We start from the raw sequence: 25191 nt of genomic DNA, 5'->3' as shown, positions 1-25191 counted from the left end.
CTATTGAGCTGTTCTGCTTTCTGCTCCAGCTATTGATTACTGGGGTGGATGGGGTGAGGGGAAACATGAGCAACTGCCTCCCAGCCACTTTTCAGTGATGCCACATCTTGTGACATCACGACTGTCTCCATGGTGACACAGCAACACAACTGAATTGAAACAGGAGGAGGCCAATTAGAACAAGAAAGCTCTTTTGTGGCTGGAACCATAGTAATTAGCAGAAATAAGGGAAGCCATTATAAAAAAATACATGGTTGTAATAATAAAAAACTTGCTTTTAGCTTGCTAGGTGAGCCCCAAACCATACCTACATGTAAAATCCCCTCTAGACCAGGAAACCCATGGTATCACTAGCTGCATTCCCAGGTCCAGAGAATGCTGAGCACAGCCTGGATCCAAGAGATCACTTTTCATCTCCCCTCGTGTTGAGTTCTCCTCTCCACAGGCTCAGGAGGCTGCTCAGCCCTTGAGCTTGAGCAGAGCACCCAAGCTCAGGTGCCTTTCAGGCTGCCACAATTAGCACACACAATTGTGCGGGGGCACACACAAAAGAATCCAATCCCAGGCCGGCAATGCACAGTGACTCACAGCAGCTAAGGCTCCACCCTCAGGGATGAAGCACACTCGGGGTTTAGAATGGATGACATGAACAAGATGTGGACCCTCTAAATATCTACTCTGATTTGTTTTCAACCTCCAATTGAGAGACACACAGGAGCAACCTCATCCAGAGCCAGTAGAACCATGACAGTGGCAAGTCTGACTCCAGCTGATCCACACTTCCCATCCTACAGCACAGGTTGATCAGGAAGCACTTGCTACAGTCCCAGAGACTGCTCCAGAGTGGCCAGAAGCAACACACAGCTCTAGGAATTCCCCAGGGAGAGCAGCTGCTTGGAGTGCTCCAGAGTCAGGCTCTCAGCCTGAGGCACCTCCACTGTGGTCATGCATTCACCCCATTTAACACCAGTGACATGCCATACACTCATCATATTTTTATCTTCTCAATCGAGCCTAAAAGCTGCAGCAGGCGGGAACAAGCTGAGCACAAACTCCCCAAGAAAGGAAGCTTGAAGGTGTGAGGTACAGGACAAAGTCAGGGCAGCTGCAGTAAGGAGAGCAGTAGCCCACAAAGCCACTGGAGCACAGCAACTCTGCACACACTGGAAGTTAAACCTCCTCGGGTAATGCTGCCTCCCACAGCTCCTGGGAGCAGCCCTGCTGTGCTCCTCTCCTGCAATTCCATGGGAAAGCAAGGCATTCAATGCTGCCAGGGCAGGCGGAGCACACAGGTCCCTGGTACTGGCACACTCATAGCATGTGGAGGCAGGGCAGCAATCTGCTTGGCAGTTGCTTTGTGGTAAGAGGCACAGCGGCCCAAAACTGAGTCATCTTAGGAAAAAAAAAAAAAAGATGCTGAAAAGCATCACACCATAAGAATTAGGATAAATTAGATTTAACAGGTGCCCTCAACAACCTCTGCATTTTTCGGTCATAATCCATTCAAGTGAGAGTTTTGTACACAACCCTTGTACCGGCCCCTGCATCCGTCAGGTGAGGTTATTTCACATGCAGCAGCAGAACCTGCGGTAAGGCACTAACAGTGACTTGGGCTCTTGCTGGGATTCACCATTAAAAATGAGCCATCCTGTGGCAAACGCCTGAGAAGTGGGACAATGGGACTTCCTTGAGCCACTGTCACCTCTGAATACAGCTGGTTCAAAGAGGAGACACCTTTTGGCACACGGCTTCTGCAGAACTGCACCTGAATGGCTCCAATTTCCAAATGGTGGAGACCCTTCAAAAGGTTTGTGTTCATGTTTTAGTACATTCTGGACCCTGTGCTCCTGCTTTACCAGCTCCTTCACCCAGATCTGCAATCACATGCACCTGCTGCCTGCACACATCATCACCCACACCAGTGCATGTTTGCTAAAAGAGCAAGAACTAGCACAGAGCAGAAAACATGATTTTCTGTGTGAACCAGGCATTGCAGCAGTAAAAAAAGCCATCAGCTGCAGAAGGGAAAGAAACAGGCAGAGGCAGAAAAATGGCTTTGGAAATAATCAGCTTCTAAAGTTATTTTTAGAGCTGCCTCCCCCAACACCCAAGATATTTGGAGCCGTTCAAGAAAAAATAAAAATCAAAGGTAAGCAGCCAGATAGCACTGCCAGGAGAAAGCAAACACTGCTTCAAAGTAACTGCTGCCACCAGCAGCAATGGCCGGCCTGGTTCTGCTCCTTCAGGCAGCCTCCTTAGCCTGGGCTCTGCTTTGCTGTGCCACAGTGAGCTCAGGGCACCCAACCCATGCGTGCTGGGCACTGCAGATGGTGCCAGCCGGGCACGGCAACCTCTGGGTCTGAGCAGAGCCTGGACGAGGGAAAGGACAGTGCCTCCATCTCCCTTGGAGAGCACACTGTTGTACAGAAGCAATGAGACTGGACCTGTGACCGAACATCATCCTGTCGAGTAAACCACGGCTGAGCCCCCCAGCTGCTCCTGGTGCCCCATTCCCTTCCCTGGACAATGGGGGTGACAGCCTGGGGCTGTGTCCCTGCACACTGACACAGCACAGGGCGCTCTCGGAGCGGCAGTCGGAGCTCACCCGGCCCCGGCCCCTGCGCGGCTCTCCGGGGCCCGCCAGCAGCCCCCAGGAGCGGCCCGGCCCGGCCGGCGCTCACCTCGCCCTACGGCCCTGCTGCAAAGCGCAGCGGCCGCAAAGCGCGCCCGGCGGCGGGCAGGCAGCGCTCGGGGCCGCGGGGCCGAGCGGGAGCCACCCCCGTCCCCGGGACACCCCCCCCTGTCGCCGGCCTGCAGCGCCCGGGGCCGCCCCGTCCGCTCCCGCTGCGGCCCCCGGAGCAGCTACACCACTCCCTGTGCTGTTCATGCACTCGTGGGAAACCTGCTCTAGGCCCCTCTCGCAGGCAGGCACTGGGCATCTCCCAGCTCCAGCTCACGGCTCCCGGGGCCCAGCTAGCTCCTGCTGTCACTGAATCACTTGGGCTGCAAAACACCTCTGAGACCACCGAATATGATCTGTGACATATCCTCACCTTGTCACTGTCCCAGAGCACTGAGTGCCACATCCAGTCCTTCCCTGGACATCTCCAGGGCAGCCCTTCCAGTGCCTGACCACCCTTTCTGTGAAGAAAATCCTCCTAATGTCCAACATAAACAGCTTAAGGACAGTGTCCTCTCACCCTGTTGCTGGTTGCCTGGGAGCAGAAGCTGGTCCTCGGTTCCTGCCCTGCTGCCCTGAGGATGCCACTCAAGACATTCTCCCTTTTATCGCTTAAGCCTGCACATTTCATCAGTCCTGATGCACTACGAAGAGGAATTAAAGCATCACAGATATGAACACCCAAAACGCAGGGATCCCTTCTGGCTGGGGCACACACAGGGTGGGTCTGAGGGAACATGTGACTGTCAGAGCTGTGTGTTCAGCAACCCCTCACATGGCTGTCACAGCAAGCAGCATTGACAGCAGCAGCCACGTGGGCATGGTGACAGCAGCCACAGCTCCATCAGGCCTTTTGTCTGCCATGCCCAAAGCCCTGATCCCCCCAGTCAGCCTGGTTCAGTGTTTGACTCGTGTGAGAACAGCTCCTGGCAGGGAGCAGGCCTTGGAGGGCTGCTCTGGCAGCGTCCCCTCAGCACCTGGGTGCTCTGCAGCACTCATCTCCAGCAGGGCCCTCAAAGAGCAGCGATAAAAGTTAATGTGTGGCACCACACTGCTGGTAGGGCAGCAGCGAGGAGATTGCAGGGTGACTGCAATGCCGACACTGAACCTGTGCCAAGAACAAAGACCAACAGCAGCAGCACTGTGGCCAAGGCAACAGGCTGCTGGTGAGCAGGGCTCTGCTTCCCAGCATCCAGGATTCCCTGCTCAAGGCCTGGCGCTTGGCACGCTGCAAACCTGAGCATCACTGAAATCCAATACTTTGGAAATAAAGTAGTTGCTTTGCCCAGAGCCAGCAGCTCAGGAGGTGCAAGCACTGCTCAACAACCTTGTACTTCCAAGACATCAGACTAAACACCGTTTCAGGCATAGGGAGAAGTTTTCCAGCTCAATTCCACCCGTATCCATCTTCCCAAAGCCACCTCCTCCCCAGGAAAGTTCCAGCCCAGGCTGTACAAGGCCAGGCATTACAGTAGCTCTGCACTGCCAGGGAGCTTGCAGCGGTGCTGAGAGACCAGAATTCCCAGTCTGGGCCTGCTGCTGGAGTGGCAGCTCGGACTGGCAGCACTGGCAGCTGCTCAATGAAGCACACCAAAGCCTGGAAGAGTTCCTGCACAGAAATGCTGTAACTCAGGACCCCATGTTTGGGGCATGCTAAGGGACTGTAAAGCCTCAGGATTCAAACAAGGGAAAGGAGGGCTCCCAACAAAGCAGCCACTCCAGTGACCTGAGAGCCCTGCCATGGCCCCATGACCTGTCCTGCACATGCTGTTCTCCACAGAGCAGCACTGACCAGGCTGGCAGCCAAGCACGGACACAGCTCCTAATGAGGGCCTCCAGGAGGGCCCAGGCACTCCCTCAGGGACAACCCCACAGCAGCCTTTGGGACACCTTCTCTGGCTTCAGATGCAGGCAGCTGGCTTATGTGTAAGGCCTAAGAGGGATGCAGCATCCACGCTTTAACTTCTCAATTTTAGTTTCTAATTCAATGCAGCTGTAGATATGCCCATTCTGGTTAAGAAGTTTAGGTTTGGAGATCCCTTTTGCACACAGCAGATGCCTGGCTGGGCCCTGTTCAGGTAGATCTCAACCACTCCCAGAATAGAAACAAAACAAGACAAATAATACTTAGAAGTTTGACTAATCTTATGAAAACAACTTGTAATAAAAATTCCCTTTTATGAACTCTTAAATAGCTTTCATCAAACATCACCTTGCACTATGACAGCACATCAGCAGAAAGGCATAAGCAACTTCGGATCTCCACTTTAATTCCAGCTCTGACAGACCAGCACCACAGGCAAGAATTTACCTTTGAAACATTCACCACTCAAGTTTCTTGGTCAAACTTCAAACTGGAGACACAAAACAGCAACTTAAGCTTTGATCTCTTGGAAGTAGGTTCAGAAAAGATTCCACCACAGTGAAGATTTTCACTGCAGTGAAACCTGGATGTCTTAATGAAGAGCACTAAATGGGATACACAAGACTGACTATCAACACACCCTTGATGTAAATACTAGTTCTAAGGTTTCAAACATACGCACATTCACTGTTTCCTTTTCAAGTACTGCTGTCTGATGCACCAAACTACAGCCTGGCTCGGGTGAGTCCCCTTAGAGATTGGTTTCATGTTCTTGGTGTTCCCAGAGAAACTGACAAACTTCACTCCTCCCCGAGACCCAGCAGAGCTGTGGGGATAACCCAGTTCTGTATGCATTGTCTGCTCAGGTGTTGCTGCAGCACCTGTGTGGGCATCAAGCACCCTGCCTGTGTCCCAGCAGGTGCACGTGCCCCTCTGCCTTTACTGGCAATTCACACTGCAAGATTAAGCTCAGCACCAAGAAGGGGAGGAGGAGAGAACCAGAACTCAGCTGTCTTTCTAGATGTACAGAAATTTGGGAAGAGGCCTGGCAGTGCATAACCCACAGCCCTGTCCTCTACAGAAATGGAGCAGTCTCCAGTCCTGAGGGACCAATAACTCCCCCAGCAATGCTTGTCACCTTCTGTGACAGCAGACTAGCAGCCACATTGAGCTATGTAAACACTGGGACTGCCCTACCTAATGCTGCCCATTTAATTAGAGACTAGACTCATGTGGGCAGATGGATCTGAGCACTTATCTCACTGTTTTCAGTGAAAATCACAAATACTTTTGCAACGGTGCCTTTTGCATTCACCAGGCAGACCCTGGCAGAGCAAACGTTGTTTCCTCTTGCTTCTCCAGGGGACAGAAGTTTGTTACTTAATGTACCAATCTGCACCAAAGGGCCAGCAATTAATTAATTCTGCAAGACAAATTGAAGTGGACAGAATTCCTAAATATTTTCTCCTCTCCTAAAGTGGCCCATCTGCAAATAGGTTAACTTTTGCCTGCTTAAAGGCAGCTTATGTTAAACCCTGGTGTCATTCTGCACCACACTTCTTCTCTCCAGGTGGGAGACCAGGAGAGAAGGGAAAGAAATTCATTTTTCCATGACCTCTTCTGGAGAGACCTGAATTCACCATTCCCAACTCCAGCCCTCACAGAACTTTATCCAGCGCCTGAACTCTAATCGCCTTTCACAGCAAACAGCAATCATACTTAGTACTGCTCCCCTCCCTTTTAAATCTGCTCTGATAGAAAACACACTGACAACTTTTCACTGCACAAATTACAGGGGATTTTTCTTGAACAAGGCCACCCGCCTGCACAGCCTTAATCCTTCCAACTCACATATGTCCCTGTAACTTGCACTTCTCTGAATCCAATTATGCCTCCTCAATCCATTAAAAAATATTTGAGGCTGTTGTGCAGGTTGCACAGAGCAAGAGTATCAGCTGAAGAGGCACAGTACAGGCCCTGCTGTACTGTGGCTCTGCAGGCGTGCGTGAAGTGGGTTATGAGAAAAATTAAAGTGCCACAGTGACTTTCATGCAGTCCAGTGACTGGCTCATTCCAGACCATCCCAGTCTGGGCTCAAACAACAAGAAAATCCATACAGGAGACAAAAACTGACACACAGCTGTTTGTAAATGCCGGGCCATCATTAGTTACCCATTAAAAGCTTTCACCGTTCTCTTGCTCTGGCAGCATGCACAGCCAGGAACATGCTCACAGAGCAGCAGGTCTCCCGTGCATCAGGCTGGAGCAGCAGAATAACCTTGAGCTCAGCAGTCAGAAGTGTCCACAAATCCAAACTGCACACACAGATCAAGCACCCAGCCACTGACACACAGAGCTGGAAGCAAAACAAGCTGACAGCGTGTGCTGGGACACCGGCTACATCTCCACACAGGGACCTGTGGGGCTCCCAGTAACTGTCCTTTGCCAGATCCCACTGGACTGTACAGACGGATAACCCACACTCCACAGAAACCAAGTTCTTCCCTTATCACCTTTGCTGCCCAGGGTCTCCTTGTCCTTTCCAAGCTGGCACAGTGCACAGCAGTTACACTCCAGCACTTCCAGGGCCACACTACAGATCCTGGGGCCCTCAGCTGCACCCCAAAGTTACATTGCCACAACAGAAGTGGGATGAAGCAGCAAGCTAGATGCAAAACTATCATGTGGCAGTTCAGTGTTTGCACCTTAAAGATGAATTTTTAGGTTTTCCACGCCTGCCAACAACAGACAAATTCTGCAGATAACCCTCCTCCAAGTATCTGGGTGCAGACACACAGCAATACTTATCTGAAAGCCAAACAGACTGAATTTGATCAATAATTACAATTTTCTCCATGCCTTCAAGAACATGTAACTTCATAGCACCAAATGCCTGTTGGAAGAGCAATTACCAGCAAAGTAATTTGGACCCTCTGGAATCAAGTCTGCCAATTTACACGACTTGGCAATCTGGCTTGTTATCATCCCACATGACTGGAATTTATTTTAAGATTCAATGCCACATGCTGTAGGGTTTTTTCTTCCTCCCTTTTCTTCTTTTCCTCCCCCAAGTGACAAGCTACAGCCTAGGATTCAGAGGTCCTAATTCCATTCTCATCTCAAAGACATTTCCTGCACACCCTGGGGTCAAGGTCTTTGAAGAATAAGTAATATTAGTCCTACCAACAACATCCTGCAAACAATCCTCCTTTTTGAGCCTCTTAATCAAGACTGGAGTAGAAATTTAGAGCTACATCTACTGACTGCTCACAACCAACCGCAACATCCTCAATGTCCTGCAAAGCACACTAAAGCCAGGCTGCACCTGCAGTTAAATCTCGAGGGGTTCAGCCTCAACTCCTGCACACAGCGGGCGGCTCGATGCTGGGCTGCCACACGAGGCACCTTCAGCCAGGACCTGTTCTCCCAGGCTAAAAAAAGAGACTTTTCAGAGCCAGCTCTGGCCGGGAGGTGCCAGTTCGCTGCGCTGCAAAATGTCAGCCTTCAGCTCCGTGCCTCGCCCAGACAATTCCCATTTCTTCTCCAGGGGAGGAAGAATCCGAACGCCTCTCCAAAGACAGGGCCCGTGTCCTCCGGCGGGGAACGCATTTCGTGAGGCGCCGCTTCCCTCCCTGCGGCACCCAGAGACTCCGTAACAGCCTGAAGCACCGGGCCGGGCACCGGCCTGACCCCGCGCGGCCCCCGGGGACGGATACAGCGGGGCTGGCACCGGGCAGCGCCCACCCCCGCCCGGGCCCGGCTCCCCGCGGCGCAGGCGGCATGCGGGGGAGGAGGATGGAGCGGCTCCCACAGCCCAGCCCAGCCCGGAGCCGAGCGGGGCGGCCCCGGCGCTCCCACGAAGGCCCGGGACGCGCGTGGGAGCGGAAGGGGCGGCGGGCCCGGCAAGCGGCGGAGCAGCGGCAGCAGCGAGGGAAGGAGGGAAGGAGGGGGCGGCACCCCCGCCCGCAGCCATGCAGGGCCCGGCTCGGCGCCCCGCTCGCGCGGTCACTCACATTGCCTGAGGAGCTCCAGACACAAAGCCATGGGAGACACAAAGAGGGGCGGAGGGGACCGGAGAGACGGGGGGGGCGCGCGGCGAGGGCGCTCGGCCCGGCCTGGGTCCCGCGGAGGGGAGGAAGAGGAGGACGAACCGCCGGCGGGGCCGCTCCGGCTGCTCGTGCGGCCGCCGCTGGAGAAGGGAGGAGACGCGCGGAGCCGCCGCACTCACCGCGCCCGCCCGCCGCTCTGGCCGCGCGCTCGGGCGGGGCCGGGCGTTAAACGGCCGCCCCGCCCCGGGACCGCCCCGCGCCCGGGCACCGGCACCGCCCCGAACCCGCCCCCCCCGCGCTCCTACGGCCGCGCGGGGCCCTCCGCCCTGCCGGACACGCGGTGGGACCCTCGGGACCCCCGGCACTACCGAGTAGGGACACGGGCGGCAGCGGCCGCTGCCTCAGCGCCGCTGCCGCGGGGGAGCCAAGCGCTGCTGAACAAAGCGGGCGCCGCTCCCACCCCACGCGGGAGCTTTGTCTCCTTGTCGCGGCAGCCGCGATGACATCTTTCCCAGCGCGGCCGCGGTCCCACCCACGCGCAAACGCGAGTTTGGCTGAAAGAGCCCTCCCGTTTCTCCCCGCTCGCTCCAGCCCCCGAGCGGGCGCGGTAGGACCCCCGTGGGCGGCGGGTGCAGGGGCGCAGCGCTGCCGCCACGCACCTCCTGCAGCATTGCCGAGAGGAACCTCCGGGGCAGAGGGAAATACATGGAAAAGGAACAAGTGGGACGAGGAGGTTTCCCTTGTGGGTGTTTTCCCCGGTCCCAGATTTGCTGGTGGAGTTCTGCCCCGCTGGGCATGGGGAGAGGGAGCGGAAGCTCAGTGGGTGCAGGTGGTGTGTTGGGGCTGTGTTTTGTGCCTCCCCTAGGGCTGCCAGAGCAGGGCTGATGGAGGATAGAGGTGTGAAGAGGAGCAGGGCTGGCACAGCGTGCGGGCTGTGGGAAAAACCTGCTAGGCAGAGCCACCCCAGGGTCTGCGCCCTGGGCACAGCCACGCCGGGTGCTGCAGGAGCATCCAGCTCTATCCCTCAGATCCTGCACTGACACACGGAGCTGATGAGCAAAAGGCACCCCTGGACTGGGGCTGAGGTCAGCTCTGCGAGGCCGGAATCGCTCTGTGTGGCGTCTGACCGGGACGGGCAGCGGGTGCCCGCCAGCCCAGCGTGGTGCGGGCACTGGTGGTGCTGGGCCCTGGGAAGGACCGTGGCTGTGCAAGCCCCGGTGCTGCCGCGTGGCCCCTGCCAGCAGAACGTGTGCTGCCGCTGCCCCTCGCTGCTATCATCGCTCCTTGGTGCTGGGATTTATTGACGGCTCGCTGGGCTCCCAGCACTCGGAGAAGGGCTGGTCTCCAGCAAGGAGCGATCAAAGTGCTGTGGGAAACAGCGCACTGAGCTCAAGTGCTGCTGGCTCCGCAGGCAGGACCGAGCCGCCGCCCTCGGCATTCAGCAAAAGAATCGCTGTGGATTTGCTTCTTCTGCTCTTGGAAGCAGCAGCACAATGGGGCTGAAGGAGAATTTGGTCACAGAGTCAGTTTTGAGCCTTGGGACCCTCAGCCTAGGGCCTCCCCACTCCACTGCTTACCAAGGAAAAAAGGAAACTTGTTTTCAGTTCAGGTAGCTCTGAACTGCCAATCTCTTCCTGAACCCTTAGAAATACCCAGGTTATGGCTCAGTAGATGGAAAAGATAATGGGAAAGCATGAAGGAGAAGAAAAGCAACCCAAACTAAGACATACACAGAGAAACCCTCACTTGCCTGCACTGTCTGACATCCTGAAATTGCTCCAGGCTGTTTTCAGAGCCTCACTCAACCCCACCCAGCCCTGCTCTCCTGGCACATGTGTGTCTGTCTCAGCTAAGGCTGCCCTTGGTTGCTGTGGGGACTTCCCCAGTGATGATGGCACAAGCCCTGTGGCCATGGGGAGCCACAGAGGGGCTGAGCATCACCAACAGAGGGGACACAAAGGGGCATCTGAGACTGTCTGGTGTCAGGGCAGCTCTGTGTCCACCTGGGTCACAAGGACAGCCAGCACGTGGGGATGCCACCAGGCTCCTTGGCTTGAGGAGAGACCTCAGGAGTCTGTGTACCTGGCACACTGCCCTCCAGCCAGCTCTCTTCACGGGCAGAGCACAGCACTGTGCACGGACTCCCAGTGCCGCCCTCCCAGAGGCTCTGAGTGAGCTGAGGCACCCCTTAGTGCTTTGGTTTCTTCACTCCCACGATGACAGCACCAACTCCCTTTCCTGCTATCAAAGCTGAAAAAAGCAAGCAACAAGAAGGACTTGTCTTTCTGACCATGTCAGCAAAGGGAAATGCTGGCAGCTGCCTTTGTTTCTACTTCTTTGTAGATGGTCCCTACTGGGAGAAGGCAGGCTGGGCCAGGACCTTGGAGCTGTGCTCACCTCCCGTGTCTGTGTCAGCACAGCATCCCACAGTGTGGTTGCAGCTCCCCCCTTCCCGGGGACCTGGGCATTTCTGTGGGCTCAAACCCATTGCAACTGGTTCTGCATGCCAGCCATGTCCCTGCAGCAGGCAGCGAGCTCACAGCCAGGTGCTGCCTGTGGGAGTGCTGAAATCTGGCAGCCAAGAGCACCAGGCACATAAAGACAGGGAGAGTTTGGGTTTGGGGGTGGAGCAGAGAGCAGGGCTGTGGCCATGGCACGGCTTCTGGGGGAAAAGGGAGTGCTGGCTGGGCACAGGGCGGTGGTGGAGTTTCCGTAATAACAAGGGGAAGTTCGGAGGTGAAAAATGAATTGGCAAATGTGGACAGAAACAGCTGTCATGAATTTCTTTTTGTCCCACAGACGTGAATACATCACAGAACGTGTGTACGTGCCCTTTTTTCCTCCGCAAACACTGATGGAGCATGCAACAGAAATCTTTCCCTGGCACACACAGACACATACACACACGCTCTCCCTCTAATCCCTTTCCTGCTTGTATGTCAGAGAAAGCTATTTCTGGAACGTGAAATCTAGGTCAAAAAGAAGGAGAAAATCTGAAGGCAATGATAGCAGTCCCTCCCAAAGTCTGTGTGGGGTCAGCTCAGGCTGATGGGATTAGCGAGGGGCCGCAGTGGTGCTTCACCCCCGGCTCAGTGATGGCTCCTGGCCCGGTGTGAGCTCCCTGTGCCTTCCCATCACTGCTGCTTCCCCACACAGGAGAGAAGGCCATGACAGCCAAGAGGAGTGCAACAGAAATGGCCTGCCTACACAGAGACCGGGATCACGGCACACAGAGGAGGAGAAGGAGGAGGATGATACACGACTTTCCCAGAAGCCGTGGAAATTCATCCCACAATGAGCCAGCCCTTGGTGGTGCAGGCACTTTGTCCTTCCTCCTAAGCACAGCCCTGCAGTCCCTGCAAGAGCATCAATGCCAGGGGACTTTGTGCCTTCCCCTAGCACAGCCATGGGCCCAGAAGCCAGCTCTCTAATTTAGTCATAAACAGGGAAACAAAAGCAATACAAAGAAGACAGGAAGTAGGTGGGACAGAGAGGGCAGTTCTATCCTGACCTTTGGGAGTATCTCTCGCAGGTAGTGCTCTCCTGCCCAGCCTGGGCTTGGAAAACTTCTGGTATATGGAGGGCACAAGGTGTGTGCAGCCCTGGCCTCCCTGCAAGAGATCTGGACACAGGATAAGACACCTGAGCTTTTCGGGAACAGGCTGCTGAATCCCAGGGCAGGATGCTCTGAGCAAGGGTGGTGTTGCCAGATGGCACAAGGAGGACTGGGAAGAGCTCGAGTAGAACTGGCTTGGTGTGAGCTTTCCCTGCTGCATTTGCTTGCTCACCTCTGCTTTCCTGTTTCCTCTGGACATCAAATACTCTGCTCTGCATTGCAAGCAGTCTATTAAACAAGTAATTCCCAGAGCTGCCTGTAATAAGCAGGAGCCGGGGCTTGGTGAGCCCTTTGTGGTGCTGGGAGCGGGCGCGGTTGTCACTGCACGCCTGGCAATTAGAGGAATAGGTTCCACTGGGGCTTTTGAGTCTCCGGCTGTGCAAGGCACAAAGCTTCGTTTAAGGCTGATCAGGGGCAGCTCATCATCTGTCTCGCTGGTTGTCAAACGGGAGCTAATTGCCTTGTAACTGCCAGTGACACAGGCATTAGTGGGAGGAACTGGCTTGGCAGGGGCGTGACAGCTGTCAGGGTGCTCCCCCATGCTCCCCACACACCCCGCATGGAGCTCGCTGCCCCTCTTCCTGCCCTCTGACGGTGCCTGAGTCCCTCTGCTTCAGCACCCAACCCCCACATGGCCTTCAAGGAACAAGAAGCCTGTGCTGGCCCCAGAACTGCTGCTGCTGGTGTCTCTTTAGGATGTGTCCCTACACAGACAAAAGCATCATGGTCCCCATTCCTCTGGGCTGGTGCATGGATGATGGATGAAGAAAGATGTCCCTGAGATGTGTCTGGGTCAGGGTTCTTAATGGTGTCATCCCAGAGCCCTGTGTGGAGCAGAGGCCGTGAGTGACCATTACACCTGCAGGTGACAGTGCACCCACTTCTCCCCATGTGTCCAGGCTGCTGCCACCAAGCTGGCACCTGCTGCTCAGGAGGCCCCTCTCCTACACCACCAGCCACTTAGAGCCTCGGGGATGCACAAAAAAGGCCCTGGGGGTGCTGGCTGACAGCAGCTGAACATGAGCCCAGGTGGGCAAGAGGCCAATGACACCTGGCCTGTACCAGCCATCGTGTGGCAGCAGGACCAGGGCAGTGACTGTGCCCTGTGCTGGGCACTGGTGAGGCACCTCAAGTGCTCTGTCCATTCGGGCCCCTTGTGACAAGAAAGACATTGAGGGGCTGGAGCATGTCTAGGGAAGGAAACGGAGCTGGGGAAGAGGCTGGAGCACCAAGAGGAAGCTGAGGGGCTCAGCCTGCAATAAAGGAGGCTCAGGGGGGACCTCACTCTCTACAACTCCCTGAGATGAGGGTGCAGCCAGGTGGGGATCAGGCTCTTCTCCCAAGTAACAAGTGGCAGGATGAAAGGAAATGGTCTCAGGAGGGGTTTAGATTGGATATTGTTGTAGGTAGGGTTGATTTAGTCAGGATTTTATCAATGTTAGTTAGGTTTGTTCCTTGTACCCCAAATATTCCCTCACAATGGTTTGCTCCAAGTTGTTTACACTGAAAGTGCCTGCCTTTCAGATCCACAGTTACCTGTCAATCTTCTCACTTCTCCCAGTTTTCTCCTTATTTGGTTCTGTCAGTCAAGGTTTGTCACTCCTTGTCGGGGTGTCAATCTTGTAACCACTCCCAGCTTCTTCATGGAAAGTTCTGCATCAATCACCTCACCTTACCCTCCTATTTGTCCCAAAACTCTGTACCCACCTCTGTTATGTCACCATTGGTTGTTATAATCCATGTCACTCCTCTAACGTTTATCCCCATTGGGCGAGCCAGATTTCCACCCCTGTCCGCCCACCCTCTACTTAATCTGCTGCCCTCCTACCTTTGCATGATGCTGAGGGCATTTGTTCCGTTCATGCATGGGGGAATAAATGTTCTTCGGGCTTGCAAGCAAAGTGTCCTCTCGTCCCTTTGTCTCTCTCTGTCTGTGTCTGAAGCCATCAAAGCTGCATTACCCATGCCGCAGCAATAAGCAGTACCAGGGAGGCAGAGGCCAGCCCCTGGACTGCCAGCACTCACGTGGCGGCCATTCGGCCTCACAGGCAGTGCTAGTTAGCAATTCTCGACTGCTTGAGGTTGTAGCAGGTAGCCGCCACAGGATATTAGGGAAAACTCTTCATGGAAAGTGTGCTCAGGCACTGGCACAGGAAGCCTAGGGCTGCGGTGGAGTCACCATCTATAGGAAGTGTTCAAAAAACTTGTGGATATTATAATGAACAGTTCCCAGGTGTTCCCCAGAGACACGGGCAGGGCCTTCCTAGTTCCCACGGCAACACTGAAACAACGAGTACCGATATTGAAATGTTAATTAGCTAATTGCTCTGTTTGTTTTCTCTAAACTACCTGGAGATAACTGGCCTCCCACCCCCCCACGCTGCCATTCTGAGACTAAAATGCAAATAAAAAACCCTTGGGATCATGCGAGTATTTTTAGGGGATAAAGACACCCCTAAATAAAAAACCAAACACAGTAGCGGGGCCTAGATAAATGCCCTTGCTGAGGAAGAGGGAAACACATCCCCTGATCGACTTTTGTCCATCACCATCACCTAAAAAAAACTAGACTAGAGTAGGCTGGGAAGCAGGGAGATGGAAAGACAGAGAGAACTCCCGGTGCTGCCACCAGGGAAGGAGCGGGGACAGCTGTTGTTCTAGACTTCAGCAACAGACTCTGCACACCACGCCTCCTCACCCTCTGGCCACTGGTGTGCCACAAGGAAAGAAGAAGGGACAGCTGCTGTCTGCATGCCTCCTTCCTTTCTGCCACCTGGGAAAGCTACAACAGCGGGAGCGAGCTCTGTGTCGGGCCCCCTGGCCAGCTGATCTTTTTAATAAAGAGCTGAACATTAATAAAGGCATTAGCCCTGTTAATTTCAGCTGGGGGCTCGTCTGGGAGAGCCACGCCCAAAGAGGACCTCTGGACAGCTCGACCACCTGCTTTGAGGGACCCTCGGGAGTTGCTGTCTACCTTCACACCGTAAGACCAGCGTGAGACGAGCAACACGGAGGAGCGTCGGATTGGTAAGAAAAACTGGGAGATGAGTGAATGAGTGAGTGACTGAGACGGGGGCCGGTAGCTTGGATCCCCAAAGTGAGAGGGACCCACTACTACCGCGTTTCCGCACTCCTGTGAAGGGGCCGGCTGGGAACGGGGGGAAGCGAGTGGAATAGAGGAATGACTGAGGTGTCTCCTTAGAAGTAATGCAGGCCCTCCTCTGAGTGTGTGGAGGTCCCCTACAGGCAAAGTAAGTCCCTGTCAATCAGGTCAAGGGGAATGTGTCCAGCAGGGCAGGTGGGATGTGGATGTCCTAGTAGGCAGGAATGACAAGTCCTGCTAGGCAGAGGGCATGTCCCTGGCAGGCAGGACGGGATAGCAGGGCAGGTGGGATGTCCCTGGCAGGTAGGGCAGGATGTCCTAGCAGGCAGGAGCAGCATGTCTCCGCCAGGCAGAGGGCATGTCCCAGCCAGGCAGGACAGGATGTCCTAGGGTGGCTGTATGATGCCTTTATCCCCAATCGTCTGCCCTGTTTATGTTGAAGTCTTGTTCCAAGAGTGAAAGGAGGAGGGAAGAAGCTCAGGGTTTGTTTTCAAAAACTCACTCCCTCCTCCACATTCCTGCTCCGGGTCGGTTGTTGTCTGCGGACGGACGGACAGCGAGACAGAGCTCTCCTTTGCTTTTTCTAGTTAGTTTTAGCTAGCTGAAGCAGAGAAGTTCCCTGGACTGTGGTTTTTTTCCCTTTCTCTGGACCTGCTCTGGACTGAACACCAGAAGAGCATCAGCAGCTCACATCTGTGGCCCAGCGGGCCGGGCCTGGGCCGCGGCATTGCCAGCGCTGGAAGGACTGGTCAGAGACTGAGTGAGCTGAGCTGCAGCCCGGGGGGATTTGCTCTGAATTTGTCTCTCTTGGAGTGGCAAGAAGTCCTATTGTTTAATATTGTCTAAGTTCTCTTGTGTAATAAACAGGTTTTTTCCACTTTTTTCCTCCAGAGGTATTTTCTCCCGAACTGGCTGGGGGGAGGGGCCAATTGACTCTGCTTTCCTAAAGGAACCCTTTTGTGGGGGGGAGGGGAATTCTTTCCCCAGACTTGCCCTGAACCAGGACACAGGATAACAAGGCAGGTGGGATGTCCCTGACAGGTAGGGCAGGATGTCCTAGCAGGCAGGAGCAGCAAGTCCTGCCAGGCAGAGGGCAGGAAAGACAGGATAACAGGGCAGGTGGGATGTCACTGGCAGGCGGGGCCAGAGGTCCCCAGCACAGCAGGTAGGGGAATGTCCCTGGAAGGCAGGGCAGGATGTCCCTGGCAGAGCAAGCATGAACCCGAGTAAGCAGAAAGGCAGGAAGGCAAGCAAGCTAAGCCTAGTAGGCGAGTCAGGCAAGGGGGCTTGGCCAGAGTTCGAGTGTAAGGCTTGGCAGGACGTTCGACCTTACCTCGGCAGGGAGACCAAGCTTCCCAAGCCTAGTAGGGTCAGGCAAGGGGGCTTGGCCGGAGTTAAAGTGTAAGGCTTGGGAGAACGTTCGACCTTACCTCGGCAGGGAGATCCAGCCTCCTAAGCCTAGTAAGAAGGTTGGGCAAAAGGCCAAGTAAGAGTTTGGGTAAGACTTAGCAGGGGTACAAGCCTAGAAAGTCCATCAAGAAGTCCAAAACTTAGGCCGAAGGGCAAAAGAACAGAAGACAATGGATGTGAGTGTGACTAGTGATTGTCCTAGCCAAGAGACAATGTAAAGTGCCAAGAGGGTAGGACCAAGAGTGGGAGTTTAGTTAAAAGAGATTAAGTTCAGTCAAGTGATTTAAAATACTAAGTTGTGGGAAGGGGCCAGATAAGGTTTAGTTGCCTGTCCGTATATTCCATTTTAGATAGAAGCACCATTTAAGATATATTTTTTTTCTTTTCTTTTTGAGGCCTGAAAATGGGAAGAGGTTATAGTAAAGGAGCAAATCCTTCCAAAGAGAAAACAAAGATAATTCCCCCTAACAGCCCCTTGGGGCAACTGTTAGACCAATGGGATTCTCGGGAGACCACGAAGAGTCTAGACAAGAGTAAGATGATAAATTACAGTATAGAAGTATGGCCGAAGTTAGAATTACAGGGAGAATGGCCATGGTACGGAACCCGAGATCAGTGGATGTGTAATCAGTTAAACCAACACCTAAAAAAACCCGAGAGGACCTTGATATAGAACAACTATCTTATGCAGCTTGCTGGCTGGAGAATTTTATAAATAATGAGACTGTGAGAATATGCAAGTTACAAAGAAATAGAGAGGAAGACAAAGAGAATAGAGAGGGGGAGACTAGAAAAATAAAGGAATGGGACCCCCTCAATTGCCTGCCCCCTTCTGCTCCTGTTGCTTCCCCAACAGTTTCCCCAGTTGGTCCTTCAGCCCCTCCTATTGAGTCCCTGATTCCTTTCCCCCGTTTTCCCACCTCTGTTCCATCGTCCCTTCCCCTAGTTTCCTCAACCATCTCCCCAACTCCCTCTTCCCCTTCTCCGGCTGGAGTTTCCTTGCATCCTCCCACTTAGGAGCTGAGGCCACCCTTGCCCAGTGTTGGTTCACCACCTGGCATGCCCCCTGGCCTTCAGTGTCTGTCTCTACTACTATTTCCCTGCCTGGTGTCGTAGAAAAAGGGCCATATTGTGGCACCCGATCCAAAGCACCAAGGGTGGAGGGGCTCTTTCCCCTTAGAGGGGTTCCTATGGGTAGAGCAGCTGGGGAGTTAGGTTTGTGGATGCACCTTCGGCAGCTTCCGAAGTCTGGGGATTTGGGAAAGAGCTAAGAAATTTAGTGGAAGACCCCGTTGGAATATCTAGCCAGTTGGACCAATTTCTAGGGCTGAGTATTTGTACCTGGGGAGAGCTGAGCTATTCTAAGCATTCTGTTCTCTCTGGGAGAGGTCCAGATGATCCGAGCGGCAGGGGTGAAGATATGGGAAAGAGAGGGTGGATTGGGGCCCCCAGGGAACCAGGGGATGCCCTTGGTGGACCCCAACTGGAGTCCCAGCCAGGAAGAAGGAAGGCAAAACATGAGAGACTATAGGTCCCTCATGATAAGAGGGATCAAAGAGCCTATCCCTAGGGGAAGCAACACGAAATTGACCTTTGATGGTACCCAGGAGAAGGATGAGAATGTGGCAATTTGGCTTAACCGACTAAAACAAAATTTCCAGTTATATTCAAATATAGACACAGCCCAGAGGGTCAAGTCCTCTTGAAGGTCCAGTTTGTCACCAAATCCTGGCCTGATATTAGACAAAAACTAAAAAATATGGAGGACTGGCAAGAAAAGAACATGAATGAGTTGCTCAAAGAAGCCCTAAGAGTGTATTTAAATGGGGAAGACAAAAAAGCCAACAGCCTACCTCTCAAAACTACTAGACCCAGTAGCCAGAGGATGGCCAATTTGCATGCAAGTAATCGCAGCAGCAGCTATCCTGACAAAAGAAGCCCAAAAGTTGACCCTGCAAGGGAAAATTAAAGTACAAACATTTACTAGTGATTGTAGATCACCTCACTCACTGGGTGGAGGCTTTCCCAACCAAAAAGGAAACTGCGCAGGAAGTTGCAAGAATATTCTTAGAAAACATCATACCTCGATACGGGCTAGTCAGTAACATTGACTCGGACTGAGGTCCATATTTTGTCACTCAAACTTTACATCAAGTAACAAAAGCCCTGGGGATAAAGTGGAGATTGCACACCCCATGGCATCCTCAAAGCTCTGGAAGAGTGGAAAGATTTAATAGAACTCTTAAAAATGTGATAACCAAATTAATTGAAGAGGCAAAGACGAATTGGCTCAGGTGTTTACCTCTCGCTCTCTTGCGCATCAGAACCAGACCTCAGTCTGACATAGGGGTCTCTCCCTATGAAATGATATTTGGACTCCCTTTTTTTAATCACCCCTTTCAGTACAGCAGATTATCTGGGAGGCAGCAACTCAGAAATATTTAGAGGTCATAGGAAAATCCCTAGAAGGCCTCCGAAAGAAGGGGTATCTCCCCCAAACTTCCCCTCTGGACACCAATGCTCCCAACATCAGTCCCAGGGATTAGGTGTTGATAAAGTCCTAGAACACTACCACTCCATTAACCCCCAAATTTGAAGGACCTTTCCAGGTACTACTCACCACACACACTGCGGTACGGACCCAAGAAAAAGGCTGGACCCAGGTCACCAGAGTCAAAGGATCAGTGCCAGACGAGACCCAACAGTGTCACCTGCCTCCTCTTGTGCATGGACAGTAATTAAGAAACCAGAGGACTTAAAATTAACTTTAAAGAAGACTTGCTAGAGACTGATATACAGTAAGGTGTTAATAACTGTTTCTGAGTTAAAGTACCATAGTAAAGGTTTAAGTACTTTGTAATTGTTTAATAAGAATAAGTGTCCTTTAGCCAAAGGAGTTAACTGAAAATTTTTTAATTAGAATATTATTAAGTCTTAGTTTCTAAAGAATAGGAGAATAACCATCAGACATAAGTAAAAGCATACAAATGCCAAAAGAAGTTAGCCCTCAAAAGCCAAAGACTGTAAGTTGATGCGGGCTTAAGCCCGATCAAAAAAATAGAGGAGGGATTTGTAATGAACAGTTTCCAGGTGTTCCCCAGAGATGCGGCAGGGCCTTCCTAGTTCCCATGGCAACACTGAAACAACTACTACCTCTAGCCGAGTACCGATATTGAAATGTTAATTAGCTAATTGCTCTGTTTTCTCTAAACTACCTGGAGATAACCGGCCTCCCCCCACGCTGCCATTCTGGGACTAAAATGCAAATAAAAAACCCTTGGGATCATGCGAGTATTTTTAGGGGATAAAGACACCCCTAAATAAAAAACCAAACACAGTAGAGGGGCCTAGATAAATGCCCTTGCTGAGGAAGAGGGAAACACATCCCCTGATCGACTTTTGCCCATCACCATTGCCTAAAAAAAACTAGACTAGAGTAGGCTGGGAAGCAGGGAGATGGAAAGACAGAGAGAACTCCCGGTGCTGCCACCAGGGAAGGAGCGGGGACAGCTTTTGTTCTGGACTTCAGCAACAGACTCTGCATGCCATGCCTCCTCACCCTCTGGCCACTGGCCACCGGTGCGCCACAAGGAAAGAAGGAGGGACAGCTGCTGCTCTGGACTTCAGTGACAGACTCTGCACACCTCCTTCCTTTCGGCCACCTGGGAAAGCTACAACAGCAGGGGCGAGCTCTGTGTCGGGCCCCCTGCCCAGCTGATCTTTTTAATAAAGAGCTGAACATTAATAAAGGCATTAGCCCTGTTAATTTCAGATATGGCACTTGGGGCCATGGGTTAGTGGTGGGCTTGGCAGTGCTGGGTTAATGGTAGGACTCAATGATCCTAGAGGGCTTTTTCAATCAAAATAATTCCACAATTTGCAAGGGAACTGAGCCCAGATGGCTGATTAGAGGTGTGAGTACTGTCCAGATGTGTCTCCTGCCTCCCACATCCTGTGCATGCACAACCACAGATGCTCCTCTCTGCTCCTCAATCCTCCACCAAAACTCTTCCCCTCCCAAGGCCCAGCAGCCAATGTGAAGGGCTGGGGTATGCTCTGGGAACCAGCAGAACTGTGCTGGGTTATGTCAGAGAGAGGTGGCACCCAGGCATTTTGGAAGCCCCCTCTGTGCTGTGCCTGCTGCTGCTGCCCAGTGTCAGCCTGGACCTGTGGCAGCACTGAGCTCAGCAGCACTGAGCCAGCAAGGAGAGGGCTGTGGGACAGGGGGAGCCAGGTGGGAGGAGTGTGGGACAGAACAGAGGAGACAGGGTGGCAGGAAGGAGGGACAGGGCTGAGCAAACAGCCCATCCCTCCCAAGGATGTCCTCCAGTTCCTGCCTCATCCTGTGGACCTTGACTGGGTCCACAGCTCTGCAGCTCTGGCTCTGCAGCTCAGGCCACTGAAGGGAGATGTTCCATGCCCATATCCCTGGGGAGGAAGGCCTGCAGCCAGGCAGGAAGGCTGCAGTGTCTCCTCCCTATTCCCCACTCTACCTTGAGCTGGGATGTGCTGTCTCCCACTGACAGCTCATCCCATCTCATCCCATCCCATCCCATCCCATCCCATCCCATCCCATCCCATCCCATCCCATCCCATCCCAGTGCTGTAGCAGCTTTGCCCACAGCAGATGAGCTGAGGGTGCTCTGAACCCCGCTTGGTGCCAGAGCTGGTGCTGAGAGGCACTGTCCTGCTGGGCCTGACCCTGGCCCCATGGGGATGGGACAAGCTGCCTCCACAGACAGCCCTGGGGAGGTTCTGCATTCCTCCTGCCTGCTCTGGCATCTGCCTTGCACCATGAACAGGCACCACCATGTTCAGGAACACCAAGGTATCACCTTTGCTAACCAGTTCCCAAAATTATCCCCAGGATGGGGCCTGTCAGCTCCTCACATCTTGTGCTACACCTAAGCCCCACCTGGAGCACCAGGGCTGGCCAGAGCCGGGAAGGGAACAGGTTGCCTTGGAGAAAATAATGCAAAGTGATGCAGATCAAGTGACCTGGAGCATCACGGAAATGCTGCCATGGCTCAGCACAGGGATGCTGGGCTCTGGGGCTTGGGAAAGCTTGTTGGTGCCTTGAAATTCCGTGAACGACCTGTTTGTACCCCACAGCCAGGGATGTTGGGTTCTCTCTATGTGTCATCACAGAGTCAGAGAATGGTTTGGGTTGAAAGGACCTTAAAGCTCATCCACCCCTGTCCTGGGCAGGAACACCTTCCACTAGACCAGGTTGATCCAAGCCCTATCCAACCCAGCCTTGGACACTTCCAGGGATGGGGCAGCCACAGCTGCTCTGGGCACCCTGTGCAAGCACCTCACTAACCTTTAAGATCTTCCTGGAACCTCCTTTTTTCCGGGCTGAACATTCCCACCTCTCTCAGCCTATCTCCAGAGCAAAGGGGCTTCAGCCCTTGGAGCATGTCTAGGGTGACAGTATGGTGCTTGTATCCCAAATCGTGTGTTCTGTTCATGCCTGATATTATGTTCTGTGCCTTCAGGACTGACTCTCAAAGTGAAGGATTGTTTTGCCTTGTTATCAGCCGGCTCACCTCCCCCCATGGTCTGTGTCTAGGAGAGGCTTGGCTGGCTTGGCTTGCTTGCTTGCTGGCTTGCTTGCTTGCTTTTGCTTTTGCTTTTGCTTTTGCTTTTGCTTTTGCTTTTGTTTATTAGTTAGTTTAGCTAGGCAGTCCAATTTTTACCCTGGACTGTTTCTTTTTCCCTTCCCTTTCCCTTTCCTGAATATCATCTGAACCTGCTCTGGACCTGGACCTGGGAAACATCAAGAAACACTGAGATTCTGCATTTTTGTGACCTGCAGCAGCCATCCCCAGCGCCGGAGACTGATAGCTGGGCAACCACTCCCAGGAGAGACTTTCTGAATTTGTCATCTCTTCAGAACGGTGAAAGAGTTTTGTCATCTGTTTTTTGTATTGGGGAGTGTTTTGCTTGTTGAATAAACTGGTTTTTTTCCACTTCTCTCTGAGGAAATTCTTCCCGAACCAGGCGGGGGAGGGGCCGTGGGGGGTTTGCTTTCTGGGGGCTCCTTCTGGAGGTCTTCTCCCAAATTTGCCCTAATCTAGGACAGAGCATCATCTCCATGGCATCCTCTGGAGTTGCTCCAGCAGCTCCACATCTTTCTTGTGCTGAGGGCCCCAGAGCTGGAGTCAGCTCTGCAGGAGGGATCTCATGAGAGCAGAGTAGAGCAGGGGGAATCTCCTCCCTTGACCTGATGGTCACACCTCCTTTGACCCAGCACCCAGAGCCCGTCTGCCATTCCAGCACCCACATCCAGCTGCTGCCCATCCTCTCGGGCACACAGCGAGCCCCCACACGCCTCCAAAGTAATGGACAACCACGGCTGGGGATGCAGGGACCCCAGCCCAGCGCCTCGCATGCTCGACCGCCCCTAGGCAGTGACAGCCGTGTCCCCTGTCCCGCCGGCCTCGCGCCCCGTCCCCGCACGCCGCTGCACTCACTGCTGTTGGTGGGCAGGGTCCTGCTGCCGCTGAGGCTGCCCGTGGGCGGCGGAGAGATGGAGCGGACGGAGCCCGTGTCGTCTTCCTGGGAGCAGCCCGCCTGGATGGCGCGGAGGTAGCTGTGGCTCCGGGATCGGAAGTAGCTGGGCAGAGGCAGGTCCAGCACCTCTGCAGCCGCCGACTCAGCCTCGCTGTAGGTGGAGTCGCAGACGGGCTCGTACTGCTCCCCCAGCTCTGGCTCGGGTGCCTGCACAGGGACAGGGCAGCCCCAGTCAGCCCCTGCCTGCGGCCGCCCTTCCTTTCCCTTCCCTTTCCTTTCGTCCTGCTCTTCGCCCTCCGGCCACTCCTGGAGGTCCCGCTCATGGCAGGGGGGACGGGAGGTACAGTGGTCAGTGGTCAGTAGCCAGTGCTGCTGGGCACAGAGTGCCCGGGGCTCTCTGCTGAGAGAGGGAAGAGGGGCCCCTCCTTGGAGGCGAGAGAGTCCCAGCTTGTGGAGCAGTGGACACTTACCAGTGCAGTGCCTGTGAAACACCCCGAGTCCTGCTGCAGAGAGCATGTGTGGCCAAAATCCCAGGGCAGCCTCTGCCAGGGCCCCAGCCTCAATGTGAGAGTGCATCAGGGCACGCTTGCCCCTCGGGGGCCAACATGGGGAGACGTCCTCACACATGCCTAGGGTGAGTCTCAAAATCCACCCCAGCCCCATCCCTGGTGAGTGCCAGGAGAGGGCTTGGCTGTGGCCAGGGGTAAGTAGGGCAGGGGCAGCTCTCCCACTGCCCCACCTTCCTCCTTCCTGCCTACAGCCCTGCATTGCTCTCCTGTGGCAGCTGCTGGGCAAACTTGGTCTTGGGAGAGGCTCAGCCAGGTCAAACCAGACCCAGCCCAGAGCAGACCGTTCTGAAATATAGGTGAGAGATGCTGAGACTGGCCCTGTTGCTCACATCCATCTCTCATAGCCCTTTCTTTCTCCTGGCACACAAGGACACAGCATTTTCTGCCCAGCATTGGCATCTGAGCTCCAGGAGGTTTGGCTCAAGAAGTTCATCTGCTTTCCCCCTAAAACTGACAGTCCCTAAGCCCCTGCTGGGCCCAGGACTCAAGCTCTCCAGCTGCCTTGCAGTGCCTGGATAAAGAGTGCTGTCTCCTTCTCCTCCTCTTTTCCTTCTTCTTCTGCTGCTGGCCTGGGCATGGGCTGACCCCAGAGCCCGTGTCACACCCTGCCATGGGTGTCCAGGCTGGCCCTACAAAGCTCCATGAGAAAGGATGAGAGAAACACCAGTGGGACAATACCTGCTCTCCATGGGTAAATATCTGAGGGATAAGTGAGGGGGGTCCAAAGATCTGGAAGAAAGAGTTGGAGAAGGTTAAAGGCCAAGAACAGGGAGCCCCTCATACAGACAGTCACTACACAGGGACCAAGCACAAGGGGACCAGGGGTCTGTCCCCTTGGGCCACTGCTGCTGACACTTCAGTACAAACTGCAGAGCTTGTAAGATGCCAAGCGAGGCCACACAGGCCCCTCAGACAGTGGCACAGACACGGCAAAGCTCCACAGGACACCTCAACCACGGGAGAAGCTGCTGAGCATTCAGCCTGCTGTGTACACCCACAGGGGACACTGGAGACACCATGCTGGGACACCCCTCTGCACACAGGGGCAGCTGCACAAGGTGGCTCCCACTGAGCATATCTGGGTAGACTCCAGCACTGGCCAGCACCTCACAGCCCACAGAGCCGTGGGCAGCCTGAGTGCTCCGTGTGGGGGGAGCTGTCCTGCAGCCTGCAGGGCTGGCCTGGCCACCTTGCTGCTGTCTCCCCGTGCCAGAAGAAGCCACACAGAAGCTGTTCTGTCTCCCCAGCAGGGCAAAGCCACGGCACACACTCAGCGTACTAACAGAGCCCCGACAGACACTGCACTGCCTGGGAGCATGGCTACCGCCTCCTCCTCCTCCTCCTCCTCTCCACCCTCGGGGCTCTGCCTGGCACGACCTGCCCG

The 25191-nt window shown here is 54.1% G+C and overlaps 1 protein-coding gene across 8 annotated transcripts in view; it reads right to left on the bottom strand.

Annotated features, from left to right (window-relative positions):
* Positions 1-25191, bottom strand: part of DLGAP4 (DLG associated protein 4) — a 158041-nt gene that overhangs the window by 38244 nt on the left and 94606 nt on the right. For 5 of the 8 annotated variants that reach the window (XM_053958331.1, XM_053958332.1, XM_053958334.1 and 2 more), the window contains 2 exons: positions 24486-24536; positions 23199-23445 (listed from right to left, as the gene is read on the bottom strand). In XM_053958331.1, the coding sequence (XP_053814306.1) occupies positions 23199-23445; positions 24486-24536 (298 nt within the window). Of the gene's footprint in view, positions 1-8557; positions 8690-23198; positions 23446-24485; positions 24537-25191 lie in introns of those variants that run through there. The other 3 variants (XM_053958333.1, XM_053958337.1, XM_053958338.1) reach the window with 2 other exon arrangements.

The sequence above is a fragment of the Vidua chalybeata genome, chromosome 17, assembly GCF_026979565.1.
Source record: "Vidua chalybeata isolate OUT-0048 chromosome 17, bVidCha1 merged haplotype, whole genome shotgun sequence".
In the NCBI taxonomy this organism is placed as follows: Eukaryota; Metazoa; Chordata; class Aves; order Passeriformes; family Viduidae; genus Vidua; species Vidua chalybeata.
This window is presented reverse-complemented; position numbering and strand designations above follow the sequence as displayed.